The following is a 15,675-nucleotide window of genomic DNA, read 5'->3' on the forward strand; positions in this document are numbered from 1 at the left end:
ACCTGTCTCCATGGTTACAAATGCTTTTGAGAGGTGGCGAATTGAGACATAATGAGAATAGGACACACATCAACACACTAAGAGAATAAAAAGTCACCCATCTGGAGACACTGTTTACTTTGTGTGTGAGTGTTTGTGACGCACTGCAACACATGGGGGAGACCGGTCGGTCCCAGTAGGAACCTAATGAAGGCAGAGAAAAACATGATACGGTTATAAACGTTTTAACTGTTATAACAAAATAGCTGTTATAAAATAGCTGCACATTAAACTGAAATAGGAGAAAGTATTTTAACAAATAAAAAATTACACTTATAACCTTTAACTTTCTTGTTTAATGCTATCTCACTTTCTTTTGTTCACTTTGTACTCACTTTCTCTCTCTTTCCCTTCCTGTTTATCAGGTAAAATCAAATATTCAGAGCAGGTGTATGATGCCTGTATGGACGCATTTGACTGTCTGCCCTTGGCAGCCCTCATGAACCAACAGTTCCTGTGTGTCCACGGTGGCCTGTCCCCAGAAATACAGACCTTAGACGACATAAAGAAGGTACTGCAGAGCCATGCATGAACAACAGTGATGTGTGTGGGAGGAGTGACATTTCATGCATGGCCACAGAAAAGCAGTATATATGTGTGTATTTCTGTATTCGGTGTGATATTTGTGTCTTTGTGGCCTAGTTGGACCGGTTCAAGGAGCCACCAGCGTTCGGGCCTATGTGTGATTTGCTGTGGTCTGATCCCCTGGAGGACTTTGGCAATGAAAAGAGCCAGGAGTACTTCAGCCACAACACAGTCAGAGGCTGCTCATACTTCTACAGGTAGGCATATTTTTTTGTGTGTTTATGGGTGTCTGTTTGTAAGGATGTGTGAAATCATGGCACAAGAGGGATGTTGGGTAATTTTATTAATACATTAATACATTTACTTTGCACCAGGAATGAACCACTGACTTCAAACTTGCATCTATATCTCCTCACAAGCCTAAATCTACCTTCTAGAGACAACTCTTAGAATACCAGAGTTCTGTACATCAGAAACATCAGAGCTCAATACAACAAAACTCCCAGAATCGCCCAAGTAGCGGTGGTGTGGGCCACACTGGTTGCAGTGAACCTTGAGGAAAGGGGCTCTCTGAGTAATAAAATATTTTAGTTTAGGAACATCTCACACTGGCAAATGGGGCCCCCAGTATAGACCTCGCCCAGGTAGCAATGGTGCTGGCTGTACCAACCGAAGTGACCTGGAGATAGGGTTCATCCCTGGGAGTGGGGAGGACCTCATAGCCCTGGCTCGTGGATACAGGTTGCTGCGGGGGTGCGTTCTGCGGGGTGGGGGCTTTAGTGCTCAGGTTGGGGGCGGGTGTGTGGTCCGTCGCCCACGTGACCGGTGGGGCTGCACATACTCTGGATCACTGCCATGCACAGTGACCTAGAGCTACTACTTAAAGGGATAGTTCACCCAAAAATTTAAATTCTCTCATCAATAGCTGGCTTTTTCATGTGCATTTTGAAATTGCGCATAAGAAATCCTGAATGGAAAAGCTTGATATGCGAATAATCTTTCTAAATTAGCTTAAAATTGTATGCGCTAGGACAAGGTTCGTCAATAGGCGGCCCAGCCCACGGGAGACAAAGGTTTGGCCCGTGCTAAAGGCCTGTTCATGCCAAATCCATGAAGATTTTGTGAGACAAACTTCAGATGAAAGGTCTATACGCAGAGTCCATAAAAAATACAAACGAAAAACAGTTTCATCCCCTGTAAAGTGGGTGGCGCTGTTGCTGTCCTACAAACATTTATACCAGTCTCCTGCCCTGTACCAAGGAGATCCTGTGCCGCTGTCAATGCTAGAGATTAATATATTGAATGCTGTTAAAGCATTTATTTACCTAATTTAGCATAACTGTTTTATATGTTCTTTCCATGGTGTTAATTCATACTGAGGAGTATATAATCTGTGTTTTTATGCGAGTGAAATGAGTAAAGAGCGCTGTTGCATAAATATACATCCTATTTATATTTGCACATGTATTTTGCTACGAGTATATTCCAAATGAACTCCCGAAGCCAACTACTCTATTTATAATGCCTGGAATGGATTAATGCCTGGATAATATAACACAAGGTACTGTGATACAAATGCACGTGGAATAATGTACATTAAGAATAACATAAATAGGGGCCTGGGTAGCTCAGCAAGTAAAGACGCTGACTACCACCCCTGGAGTCGCAAGTTCGAATCCAGGGCATGCTGAGTGACTCCAGTCAGACTTCCTTAGCAACCAAATTGGCCCGGATGCTAGGGAGGGTAGAGTCACATGGGGTAACCTCCTCGTGGTTGCTATAATGTGGTTCTCACTTTCGGTGGGCCGCGTGGTGAGTTGTGCGTGGATGCCGCGGAGAATAGCATGAAGCCTTTTTTCTTCGCGGTAACGCGCTCAACAAGCCATGTGATAAGATGCGCAGATTGACTGTCTCAGACGTAGAGGCTACTGAGATTCGTCCTCCGCCACCCGGATTGAGGCGAGTCACTATGTCACCATGAGGATTTAGAGCACATTTGGAATTGGGTATTCCAAATTGGAGAGAAAAAAAAAAAAAAAAGAAAAAAAAAAGAATAACATAAATATGAATATATATAAAATATATGTATAAAATATGATGCATTAAAAATAATATATAAGAAAACACTGGCTCACGATCTTTTCTTTATTGAAATTGTTATAATACTTTGTTATATTATCCTAAAGAACAATAACAATATTAATGCTAAAAGGTCTAATAATTTAATCTGCAATTAGGGAAAGTGCAGGGAGCAGGACAAAATGTCCATAATTGTTTGAATAAATAAATCAGGCTACTAATACTGAGAAAAAGAAATAATAAACAAATCTGAATAATTATGTTGTGACTCTTTTAATAATAAAAGCAATAAAAACAACAATAGTAATACCGGTAATAATAATAGCAGCAGCACAAACAATTTGTCATAACATCGAGGGTGGTGGCCCTTTGTTTGTATTGTTTACAAAATTTGGTCCTTGGTGAAAACTAACTGGGGAACCCAGCGCTAAGAGGAGGAAGATTTTTTAGAGTTTCATATTAGTTAAAATGTGCATTAAGGTTGATGAAAACAGATTATTCACAAACGATGACGTGTTTTGACCATTCGTGCATGTGTTATGTGCAATAGCTTGATGTGAATGGCCCAACCAAAGGTCTGACCTTTGAACATAGCCCTTGTCATTCAGAAGTGTTTAACCCACAGCTCGTTGATAAAGTGGGTCCTCACAATCCACCGGAACAGTTTTGAGCATGGGCGTTCCCAGGTATGCAGAGATTGGTGGCGTATGGGCATCACAGCCATTTCAGCCCCATTATATCAGATATTACACTTATTCTGCAGCATCTTCTGGCAGCATTTAATAAAACGAGGTACAATTGAGATACAAAAAGGTACTCCCTGAAGCAAGGAGGTCATTCAACTGCTCCATCATGAAAAGGCAAGCTCCCTCAAGTTTATTCGCATGACATAGTGGATGGAAACGCACAACAATTCGTATTTTCTTAAGTCGGATTTTTAGAAATGCACTTAAAAATGTGAAACATTTAGATGGAAACCCAGCTATTAACTCACCCTTAAGCCATCCCAGATGTGTATGACTTTTTTTCTTCTTCAGAACACAAATGAAAATTTTTAGAAGAATATTTCAGCTCTGTAGGTCCTTAAAGTGCAAGTGAATGGTGACCAGAAATATGTAGCTCCAAAAAGCACATAAAAGGCGACAGAAAAGTTATTCATACGACTCCAGTGGTTAAATCCATATCTTCTGAAGTGATTTGTTAGGTGTGGGTGAGAAACAGATCAATATTTAAATTCGTTTTTACTATAAATTCCCCTCCCTACCCAGTAGGTGGTAATATGCACAAAGAATGTGAATCCCCTAAAACAAAAGAAGAATGTAAAAGTGAAATTGGAGAGTTATAATAAGAAAGGACTTAAATATTGTACTGTTCTCACCCACACCTATCATATCACTTCAGAAAATATAGATTTAACCACTGGAGTATTTTGGATTAAGTTAATGCTGTGTTTGTATACATATTGGAGATTCAGAATTTTGGCACTCATTCACTTGCATTGTATGGACCTACATAGCTGAAATATTCTTCTAAAAATATTAGTTTGTGTTCAGTAGAAGCAAGAAAGTCATACACATATGGGATGGCATGAGGTGATGAGAGAATTTTCTTTTTTTTATATATACAGAATTGACCACAATTTCCTCCATATTCAACACATTCACTATTTGTCGCAAAGTCAACATATAACATACATAACCCATTTTTCTATACATCAATACATCCTAGTTAGCATAATTATATTTGTTCATCTTTATACTGTATATAGGCTACTTGATATTACTCTCTCATCCTCCTCTCCTAATATTTTCTCATCCTTTTTTCTCCCCACTTCCTTTTCTTTTGATATTATATCTATAGATTTGCTATCTATATATTGCCCATTCTTTTTTGTATTTACCATTTTGTATATATGTATTTATCATGTCGTTATCCTCCTCTTTTGTTTCTTTTTTTTACTTTACTCAATGTAGTAGTTTTGTCTGTGTCTTTCTGTATGTGTATAAACGCAATAAAAATTAAAAATAAATAAACATTACATAAAAAAACATTAATAAGACACTCATTTTGAACTTCTGCAACTTAGTAAATGCATTAAAAGGAATAGTTTGCCCAAAAATAGAACATTCTGTCATAATTTACTTACCCTCATGTTGTTCTAAACCTGTATGACTTTCTTTCTTCAACAAAAAAAGAGATGTGGCAGAATTTTAACCTCAGTCACCATCAGTGTTGGGTGTAATATGATTGCAAAATAATTAGTTACTTTAATCGAATTGCTTTTTTAGTTAAAGAAGTAGTGCAAAACATTACATTTTCAATTCTAGTAATCTGATTACAATTACTGACTTTTAATTTCAATGAATTCATTTTAAGTACATTACTTGCCATACATTTTTTCAAAATAGTACTATTTATCTAGAATTTAAAACAGGTTCATATGTACGTCTCTTTGCGTTTTCTTTTAAAAGTGTTTTAGAAAGTAGCCTAAAAGTAAAGTAATCAGTAATTTGATTACTTTTTTCGATCTGTAAAGAAATCTGAGTACAATTTAATAGGCCTAATTGGTTATTTGTAGTGGAATACATTTTTGGGTAACTTACCCAACACTGGTCATCAAATGGAAAAAAAGATGCAACGAAAGTGAATGGCGATTGAGACTATAATTCAGTCAGAAATGTGACAAATGGTCATGAAAACTAAATTTTGTCTACGTGAGCATAAAGGGAAAAAAATTTATACTAAAATGTGTATGATATGACTTAAAACATAGTATGGTGTCTGTGACTGTGTGCATGTTTGTCTCAGTGGGGATATAGTTGATTTTGCATCACCTATTATGCAAATATAAGAACAAGTGTGTGTATGTGTGGGAGAAAGAGAGAGAGAGAGAGAGAGAGAGAGAGAGAGAATGAGGATAGCCGAGTGAGTCGGTGGGGGGTTGTCATGTCTCTCCAGGTGTTCAGGGCTGCTGTTGTTCTCTGCCCTCTGCTCTGAATGCATTAAGTAACAACCTCTTAATATTACACACACTGCTGAAAATTCGATGGAACAGCAGAGTGAGAGTATATGAGAATGAGTCTATCTATCTATCTATCTATCTATCTGTCTGTCTGTCTGTCTGTCTGTCTATTCTCCCTGTCTGTGTGTGTGGGTTTACAATACCAGGGTTTATATTTCTTGATTCTTGATTCTTCTGTCAAATATTATTGTTTAATATCAGCTAATATTCATTCCTGGCAACCAGTCTTGTGTACTTGTGTGTAAAAAGAATATGTAGCCTACTCTTAAGAACCCTCAAACTTTTGTTTTGACTTGCTTTGGCATGTTCAAGCCTTAAAGGAATAGTTCACCCAAAAATGATAATTTGCTGATAATTTACTCACCCTCAGGCCATCCAAGATGTATCTGAGTCAAAACTTCATCAAAACAGAATTTAAGATTTTTAGGATTTCATTACAGGCCTCTTCCTTTAAACAATGCAAGTGATTGTACTCCATTTTTGTGATGGTCTAAAATGCATATTTAGGGTGCATCAAAATAATCTACACGACTCCAGTCGACAAATAAAGTTCTTCTGAACCCAAAAGATTGATTATTTTTAGAAACAAAACAATACTTATATACTTTTTAACTACAAATGTTCGCTTCCGTACATTTCTGTGGCATGCACTCATGAGAGGGATGACGTAAGCTCGTTGGTAAGGTCACGCGTGGAGGAGGAGGCAGGAAGTGCGTCATTGTTTACAAGAGAAACTTGCACAGACCACAGACCAAATGCCATTCACAAACCAAAACAATCCAAAACAATTTCAAAACAATATAAAATAAAATAAAAAATAATTTCCAAATAATAATAAAAAAAAACATTACTGCAGTAAATAACCATCCTTTATTTCAGAGCAATGCCGATGCATTATCTACTTGTACTTTTTTTTTTTGCAGAAATATATAAGCTATATGACAGAGTTTTCACACATACCTGAGTTTGCTGGAAAAACAGCACGGCACAGCCGATCATTCAGATATCGACCCTTTGTTTCTTTCAATGGTCTGAAATCTTCAGGGGTAAAATGTTCACTGCGCACCCTTCAACAATACACTTATACAAATACAAATCTACAGCAAAGACAATTAAACTTTTGTAAAGCTCTCCTTCTCTTATAAACAATGACGCGCTTCCTGCCTCCTCCTCCACACGTGACCTTACCAACGAGCTTATGTCATCCCTCTCATGAGCACGCATCACAGATGAAGAATGAAACTCAGATACATCTTGGATGGCCTGAGGGTGAGTAAATTATCAGCAAATTTTCATTTTTGGGTGAACTATTCCTTTAATTAAGGCAATATTTTGCACCCTCTCTGAGAGTTCTTTATAGAGGAGACAGCAATGTTGGCAAGAATTGGGAGCCAAGAGAGCTGGGTTGACTTGACTTACTGAACATGTGCACACATTACTGAATTTATCACACACCATGCTGTATACTCTAGCTAGGCACATACATACCCACACACATCTCTGTTATGCAAGGCTCACAGAAGCATTGTTTTAATCTGTGTTGTCAGTGTTCCTCGAGCTGCCCACCTCTCTGAATCACCATGTTGGTGTTTAATCAGGCCTCTTTTCATCCTTTCCATCCAATCGCTTCCTATGCACTGCTGTTTGTTTAAATGCCTTTGTACACATGCAAACTCTGTGAATATGGTTTTCCAATAATGTACCTGTACGAAATAAGAAGTTTAGCTAAATACTCTGGGCAAAGCTACATTGTGTTCTTAATGGGTCAGTTGTAGGAATGTGCAAAAACGTGTTTTCAAAAATGACTACTGGGATGCCTTGTCACGAATGCCGAGGCAGGACCCAATCACAGAGTTAAAAAAAACAAGAATTTATTACATACAAATATAAAGGGAAAAAACTCAATCAAAACTCCCACAAGGGGGAAAACAAACATAAACAACCCCGTAGGGGAAAACGAACAATCCAGGGCTGGGGCAGAGTGAAACAGGGAACCAGGACCAACTGGACCGGACAGGGATGGGATGAAGAACAGGACCAACAAACAGGCAAGACTGACTAACTAGACCGACTGGAGACACGAGACTGACTAACATAAGACACACAAGATGAACTGGCACTGGACAGCACACACGAGCAGATTAAAATAGGGAGAGAAATCAACAGGTTAAAAAGACAGGACAGGTGTGACAAATAAACTAATAACTGGCAAACAAGGAGGCGGGGTATGACATATCACCAAGACAATAAGGCAATATATGCCAACCAACAAACAAAACGAGGGAATGCATAGCAATGGCAAACAAAGCGATGCCACGCATTCTTACACTAAACAAAACCTGAGCATACACCACGAGGCAAACGGCGCGCAATGCATGCAACAGGCAACAAAAACAAACAGGACACCTCTGCGAGAGTTCGGCCACACACAAACCCGAAACCTCAGACCAAAGTGACCGAACCTCAGCACAATGTGAAGACAGCTCATGACCCAGGCATGCAAAGCGAGCGCAATGCGCCTCCATGGTCGCAAGAGACAGACAGTGCATGCTGCCAAGATGACAAGTGCAATGCACTCACGCCAATACAGGACAAGACATGGAACATAAGTGTCCAGATTCCGATACCAAAACCGAACCAGACAGAAGGGTCAGAATCTAGACACCATGTTCCAGACATGAAACAAGACCAATAGAAGAGCGCACGGCAGGGAATTCAACCAAAACTGTGCGCTCACACAAAGACAGACAATGAAACACAAGACAGACATGGGACGATGACCGTGACAGTACCCCCCCCCCCAAAACGGGAGTTCAAACAATACACAAAACAAACAAAAGGAGCACTAACACAAAACAGAAAACACAACAGAAAGGGAGGGAAACCAGGTAGGGAGCTTTAGGAAAGGTTGGGGTTTGGTGGCCTCAGGGCAGAGGCAGGGTCTGGCACCCTGGGAGGAGGCCTCAGGGCACAGTCGGGGTCTGGCAGCCTGGGAGAAGGCCTCAGGGCGGAGGCAGGGTCTGGCGGCCTGGGAGGTGGCCTCAGGGCAGAGGCGGGGTCCGGCAGCCTGGGAGGAGGCCTTAGGGCAGAGGTGGTACAGTACTGGACGGCAGCCAAAGGACAGGGGTAATGGACTGGACGCGACCACTTGCCAGGGGGTAACGGACTGGGTGGCAGCCGCTGGACAGGGGTCAAGAAGGAGCAGCTCGGGGGGAGGAGCTGTGGAAGGTTCAGGCACTGGCCATGGCAGGGGAATGGCCTCCATGGCCGTGAACGCTGGCAAAGACTGGGGAACGGCCTCCATGGCTGTGAGCACTGGTAGTGACAGAGAAATTACCTCTGTGGTCGTGGGCACTGGCAGTGACAGAGGAACGACCTCCTTGATTGTGAGCACTGGCAGTGACAGGGGAACAGCCTTGGTGGCTGTGAGCACAGGCAGTGACAGGGGAATGACCTCCATAGTTGTGGGCACTGGCAGTGATGGGGGAACAGCCTCCGTGGTCGTGGGTACTGGCAGTGACAGGGGAACAGCCTCCATGGCTATGAGCACAGGCAGTGACAGGGGAACGATCTCTGTGGTCGTGGGCACTGGCAGTGACAGGGGAACAGCCTTTGTGGCTGTGAGCACAGGCAGTGACATGGTAATGGCCTCCGTGGCCAAGAGCGTGGCAGCGACTGGGGAATGGCCTCTGTGGCCGGGAGTGCTGGCAGCAACTGGGGAACGGTAACCTTTCTCCTCCTCCTCATCCAGGTGGCCGGGAGCACTGCTATGGGAACGGCCTTCGTGACCAAGGGTACTGGCACTGGGGTAGCCGAGGCTTCAGGTGCTGGCTCTGGGATGGGCGAGGCTTCAGGTGCTGGCTCTAGGACGGATGAAGCACCAAGAACTGGCTTGTTGACCGCAGCAGGCGTGGGCGCTGGCTCACTGAAGTGGCAGGCATGGGCACTGCAGCGGCAGAGAAACGACCTCCATGGCCGTGAGCACTGACAGCGACAGGGGAACGGCATCCATGGCCATAAATACTGGCAGCGGCAGGAGAACAGCCTCCGTGGCCATGGACACTGGCAGTGACAGGGAAACGGCCTCCGTGGCCATGGACGCTGTCAGTGACTAAGGAGTAGGTTCTCTCCTTCTCCGGGCGGAGGGAAGTACTGCTGCTGTGACAGCCTCCACCTCCTGGCAGCCAGCAGCAGGAACGACCACTGTCTACTGGCTGTCAGTAGTGGTGGAATCGGACGATGGGCTGGGCTTTCTTCTCTGCGTCCTCCTTTGAGGTGCGGGGGCAGTGGCCAAGGTATCCACCTCTGTGTGGGGAGTGCCCTCATCCTCAGGTCGGGATGAGGATGTGAAGTCTCAGAGGCACCGGCTGTGATAAATTCCTCCCATTTAAGGGCTTGCCTGACTTGCCTAAGGGGTCACCCCATTCTGGGATACAGGATCTAATAGGTGCATTCAGACCTGCCCAAAAAAGATAAATTAGGCAGGTCTGATTGTATCCCAGACCTGAGGACAGTGACAAAAATTCTAGGGCATATCACCACATGGACTTGTCCTCCTGCCTTACCCCGCGCAGTCTCTTGGCGTGCCCAGCACGCTGGCGGCAGGAAAACCATTTAAAAAAAAATCTCCCCTGGGTCCATCTTGTCCAGTCCATTCTGTCATGATTGCAGAGGCAGGACCCAATCGCAGAGTGAAAAAAAAACAAGAATTTATTAAATACAAAAATAAAGGGAAAAAACTCAACCAAAACTCCCACAAGGGGAAAACAAACATAAACAACCCGTAGGGGAAAACTGACAATCCAGGTCTGGGTCAGAGGGAAACAGGGAACCAGGCCCAACTGGACCAGACAGGGATTGGATGAAGAACAGGACCAACAAATAGGCAAGACCAACTAATTAGACCAACTGGAGACACAAGACTGACTGAGTAACTTAAGACACACAAGACGAACTGGCACTGGACAGCACACACAAAATAGGGAGATAAATCAACAGGTTAACAAGACAGGGCGGGTGTGACTAATAAACTAATAATGGGCAAACAAGGTAGTGGGGTATGACATAAAACAGAAAGACACGTGGTGATACAGAAAAAAACAAAGCCATGTGCTCTCACAGGACAACGAAACACCCGAATGGCATGAGCGCACATCGCCAAGATAATAAGGCAATATACGCTCATGCCAACTGACAAACAAGACGAAGGAATGCATAACAATGCCAAACAAAGTGATGCCTAGCATTCTCACACTAAACAAAACCTGAGCGTACACTGCGAGGCAAGTGCCACGCGATGCACGTAACAGGCAACAAAAACAAGACAGGATACATGTGCGAGAGTTCAGCCACACACAAACCCGAAACCTCAGACCGAAGTGACCGAATCAGCACAACACAAAGACAGCTCGTGACCCGGGCGCGCAGTGCAAAGCGAGCACAACACGTGTCCTCGAGAGACGGACATAGATTATTGATACGAGTGCATGCCGCCAAGATGACAAGCGCAATGCACTCACGCCATTACAGTACAAGACATGGAACATGAGTGTCTGGATCCCGACACCAAAACCAAACCAGACAGAAGGGTCAGGATCCAGACACCATGCTTCAGACATGAAGCAAGACCGACCAAAGAGCGAACGGCAGGGAATTCAACCGAAACCATGCGCTCACACAAAGACAGACAATGAAACACAAGACAGACATGGGACGATGAAGCCACGGTCCTGTCAGACAAAAACTTAAACTGACAGTGACAGGACCGTGACATGCCTAAACAACTAGTCGACTAAACAGGCTTGAATAATTACAAGACGGGTTCACCTGAGCCCGAACAGACATGTTTCTTAGGGGGCGTTTCCATAAGATGTGCTCTTGCGTTCAAAAATAGCTAGACGGAGCTTAAAGGAATGGAACAGAGTGCAAGGGTCTTGAGACTCATTCTGGACTATTTTAAGAGTTGGAATATTTTTAACTTGATATGCAATATTAAAAACGCAACGCTCGTGGCTGTATGCTCAAACAACAGAGACACAACACAGCAATGATGCCGGTGTGAATGTGTATGGCTGTAGTGGTGGGGCTTTAAAGTGGATAAATGTAAAGATTTAACAACTTTCGAGATCATGTGGGTGATTCTCACAAAACCTTTCAAGGAAAATGCCCTGACTTATTTTACTCCAAAATACAAAGAAATAATATATATATTTATTACATATATATATTTATTGTGCACATTTTACCCTCCAAGCCTCATTACTGCAATGTGCTAAAAGTTGGTCATTATGATATTCTCATTACCGCAATGTGAAAATTTTTGAAGAAATTGTGAGAAATTGAAGAAAAAAAAAATTATATCTCACTTGGTACTAGGGGTTGCACAGACTAGTCGACTAGTCGACTTTTCGACTTAATGCTCTGCCATGACGCTTTAAGCTTGATGTTGACTAGTCACTGATCATGTGATTTTGACACTAACAACATGGCCGCCTTGCAGAAGACAACAGGTGAGGAGTCCAGTGGGTCATTGCAGCAAAGCAGCAGTGGTACATCAAGTGTGTGGAAATACTTCACTAAAGAAGAAGCCTGTACAACTGTCACTTGCAAAATATGCAAGTCCATCCTGAAGTACAACAAAAGTACAAGTGCAATGCACACTCATATGAAAAGGCATCCGCTAATGCTAGGTGAGGAACGATGAAAATCATTTCGACAGCAGTCAATTAGCGACTTCACCAAACGTCCTGTTGTGACAGAGAAAAGATGGCAGCAAATGGTGAATTTCATTGTCAAAGACATTCGACCTTTAGCTGCAGTGCACGGAGAAGATTTTAGAGAAATACTGCACTTTTTTGAACCTGGCTACAAAGTCCCATCTTACAACACACTATGGAACACTATCAAACACCAGTACGACAGCCTGCATGAAAATATTGTGACGGAGATGAGAGGTCAGAGTGTGTCGCTAACAACTGACTTGTGGACATCCTCCACCATGGAGCCGTACATTATGGTAACAGCTCACTACATCACCTACACATGAAAGCTGAAGGCCCGAGTGCTGTGTACATTTATGATGCCAGAGAGACATACGGCAGTCAACATTGCTGACTGTCTGTCTGAGATAATCAAGTAATGGGGCATACTGGTGTTTTGCACAGTCCACAATAATGCCAGTAACATGAACTTAGCCATGGAGCTATGTGAAATGTTTCCCAAAGATCTGGGGTGCACCGGGCACACCCTACAGCTAGCAATAAAGACTGGCTTAGTCTTACCTGACGTTGTGAAGGCTATTGATGCAGCAAGGAGTGTTGTCAGCCACTTTTGCCACTCAGCATTGGCTACTTGTGCCCTGAAGAAACGGCAGGAACAACTTGGCATAAAAGCCAACAAACTCCAGACTGACTGTACGGTCCGATGGAATTCCACATTCATAATGCTGCAGTGGCTGTTCGAGCAAAGGATCGCGGTGCAATCTGTGCTCGCAGATGAAACAGTCACCAAACCAGCTGTCCAAAAGTCACTCACCATGAGAGCATCACAGTGGGAGCTGCTGGAACAGCTGATTCCAGTGCTGCAACCTTTGGCCAAGGCCACTGAAATAATGTGTGGTGAGTCTTTCATCTTTCCAGTCATTTTCAACATGATCAGCACCACTCCACGTGTCGTAGCATCTGATCTGACAGCTGTACGTGCCTTTAAGAACACGGTTCGACAGCAGTTGGAAACACGGTTCAAACTGGAGTCCGACGATCTGACAGAATCCATCCCCACTGTGGCCTGTATGCTCGATCCCTGGTTCAAACATCTTCATTTCATCTCAGAGAGTAAAAGAGAAGCCGCCCACAGCCACCTGAACAGACTGCTCCAGGATGAGGGAGAGCCGCTTGCAGCAAAAGGTGGGTCTGCTGAATGAAACTGCACTAGCATAATTGATTTAAAATGCTGATCTGTTGTTGTTGTTATACACACAAATATGGTGAATTTATAGCCTAAATAATTTTCATCCTAGGTGAGGATGTACACAGTGAGGACACAGTTGATAACGAAGGTGAGCCAGTAACTGGGAAAAAGGCCCAACTTGAGCAAGATTTTGAGCAGCTTTTTGGGCCACACTATCACAGTGGGAGGAAAATGAGACACCACTCCACAGCAGCCAAAGAAGTCTGTGAAATTTATTAACAACACCACATATTCGAGCGAGATAATTTTTTCACTGGCTGAGAACACCATCACCCGACAGCGGGCGAGCCTCCATCCAGCCCACGTCGATGCCCTCATCTTCTTACACGCAAACCAGGATCAAAAAGCAAAAACTTTGACTGAGCAGGACTGTGACAGTGAGTAGGCTTACAGCCTAGATCTTGCGTGAGTGTCATTATTATGTTATGCTGACATGCATCAGTCATTTTTCTTTTGCACTAAAATGGGAGTTAGTGTTATTGTTGCATTGTTACCATTAAGTTACAACATGTTATGAGCTATCTGTCAGCATCTGTATAATTTTTTGCAAATAAATTGCAAATTGTGGCATGTTGCAAGCATTCCCATCTCTTGTGTTTTTATTAATGATGTCATCAGCGATTAGTCAACGTCGACTCGACTTTAATCACATAACTATCAACTTTAAAAAATCTGAGGTCGTTCAACCCCTATTTGGTACTGCTTTTCATTTATTTTCGTTGATTTTAATTGAAAAAAACATATAATTATTGTAATGCTGTAAAAATGACTTTGTTACAGTAATGAGAATCATCATTGAAAACAATGGGAATGGAAGGAGTAAAATGCCTGGATGTGTTACTGTAATGATAACTGCAAGGTAAAATATGCTAAAGTGTCCAGAAAATAATGCCACAATATAAAATATCTTTATGGTCCTATAATGTAGGCTTAATTTTTCATGCAAAACATATATATATATATGTATGTGTGTGTGTGTGTGTGTGTGTGTGTGTGTGTGTGTGTGTGTGTGTGTGTGTGTGTGTGTGTGTGTGTGTGTGTGTGTGTGTGTGGGCAGGTTTAAGTGGTTTATGAGGACATTTTTTTAGGTTACAAACTGGTAATTACAAGGGTATTATGCTATAAATGTGGTTTATGAGGACATTTCTAGTGTCCCCATAATTTAAATCACTTAAAAAACATACTAAATGATGTTTTATTGAAAATGTAAAAATGCAGAACGTTTTTTGTGAAGGTTAGGTTTAGGGGTAGGGTTAGGGTTAGGGGATAGAATCTATAGTTATTACAGTATAAAAATCATTATGTCTATGGAGAATCCTCATAATGATAGCTGCACCAACGTGTGTGTGTGTGTGTGTGTGTGAGTGTGTGTATGTTAAATTGTATTAAAGTGATAGTTCACCCAAAAATTAAAATTCTCTCATCATTTACTCACCCTCATGCCATCCCAGATGACTTTCTTTCTTCTGCTCTGTTGGTCTATTCAATGCAAGTTAATGGTGGCCAGAAATTTGAAGCATAAAAGTAATCCATAAGACTCCAGCGGTTAAATTGTCTTCAGATGTGAAATGATAGGTGTGGGTGAGAAACAGATCAATTTTTTAATCCTTTTTTACTATAAATCTCCACTTTCACTTCCACATACTTCTTCTTTTGTTTTATTTTTGGTGATTTGCATTCTTCATGCATATCACCACATACTGGTTGTGGCTGGTCAAAGGTGAAGATTTATAGAAAAAAAAAAAAGACTTAATATTGATCTTTTTCTCACCCACATCTATTATATCAGACATGAATTTAACCACTGAAGTCATATGGATTACTTTTATGCTGCCTTCTTGTTACTTTTGAAGATTTAAAATTCTAGCCACCATTCACTTGCATTGTATGGACCAAGAGAGCTGATATATTCTTCAAAAAATCTTAATTTGTATCCTGCAATACAAAGAATGTCATGCACATCTGGGATGTCATGTAAATGATGAGAGGATTTTTTGGGTGAACTATCCCTTTAAATATGACAAGGACATTTTTTTTTTTTA

The 15,675-nt window shown here is 42.1% G+C and overlaps 1 protein-coding gene across 1 annotated transcript in view; it reads left to right on the plus strand.

Annotated features, from left to right (window-relative positions):
• LOC127431206 (protein phosphatase 3 catalytic subunit alpha-like) overlaps positions 1 to 15,675 on the plus strand; it is a 69,381-nt gene that overhangs the window by 40,756 nt on the left and 12,950 nt on the right. The window contains exons 5-6 of the mRNA XM_051681525.1: positions 405 to 550; positions 682 to 821. Coding sequence (XP_051537485.1) covers positions 405 to 550; positions 682 to 821 — 286 coding nt within the window. The remainder of the gene's footprint in view (positions 1 to 404; positions 551 to 681; positions 822 to 15,675) is intronic.

Source organism: Myxocyprinus asiaticus, chromosome 40 (genome assembly GCF_019703515.2).
Source record: "Myxocyprinus asiaticus isolate MX2 ecotype Aquarium Trade chromosome 40, UBuf_Myxa_2, whole genome shotgun sequence".
Taxonomy (NCBI): Eukaryota; Metazoa; Chordata; class Actinopteri; order Cypriniformes; family Catostomidae; genus Myxocyprinus; species Myxocyprinus asiaticus.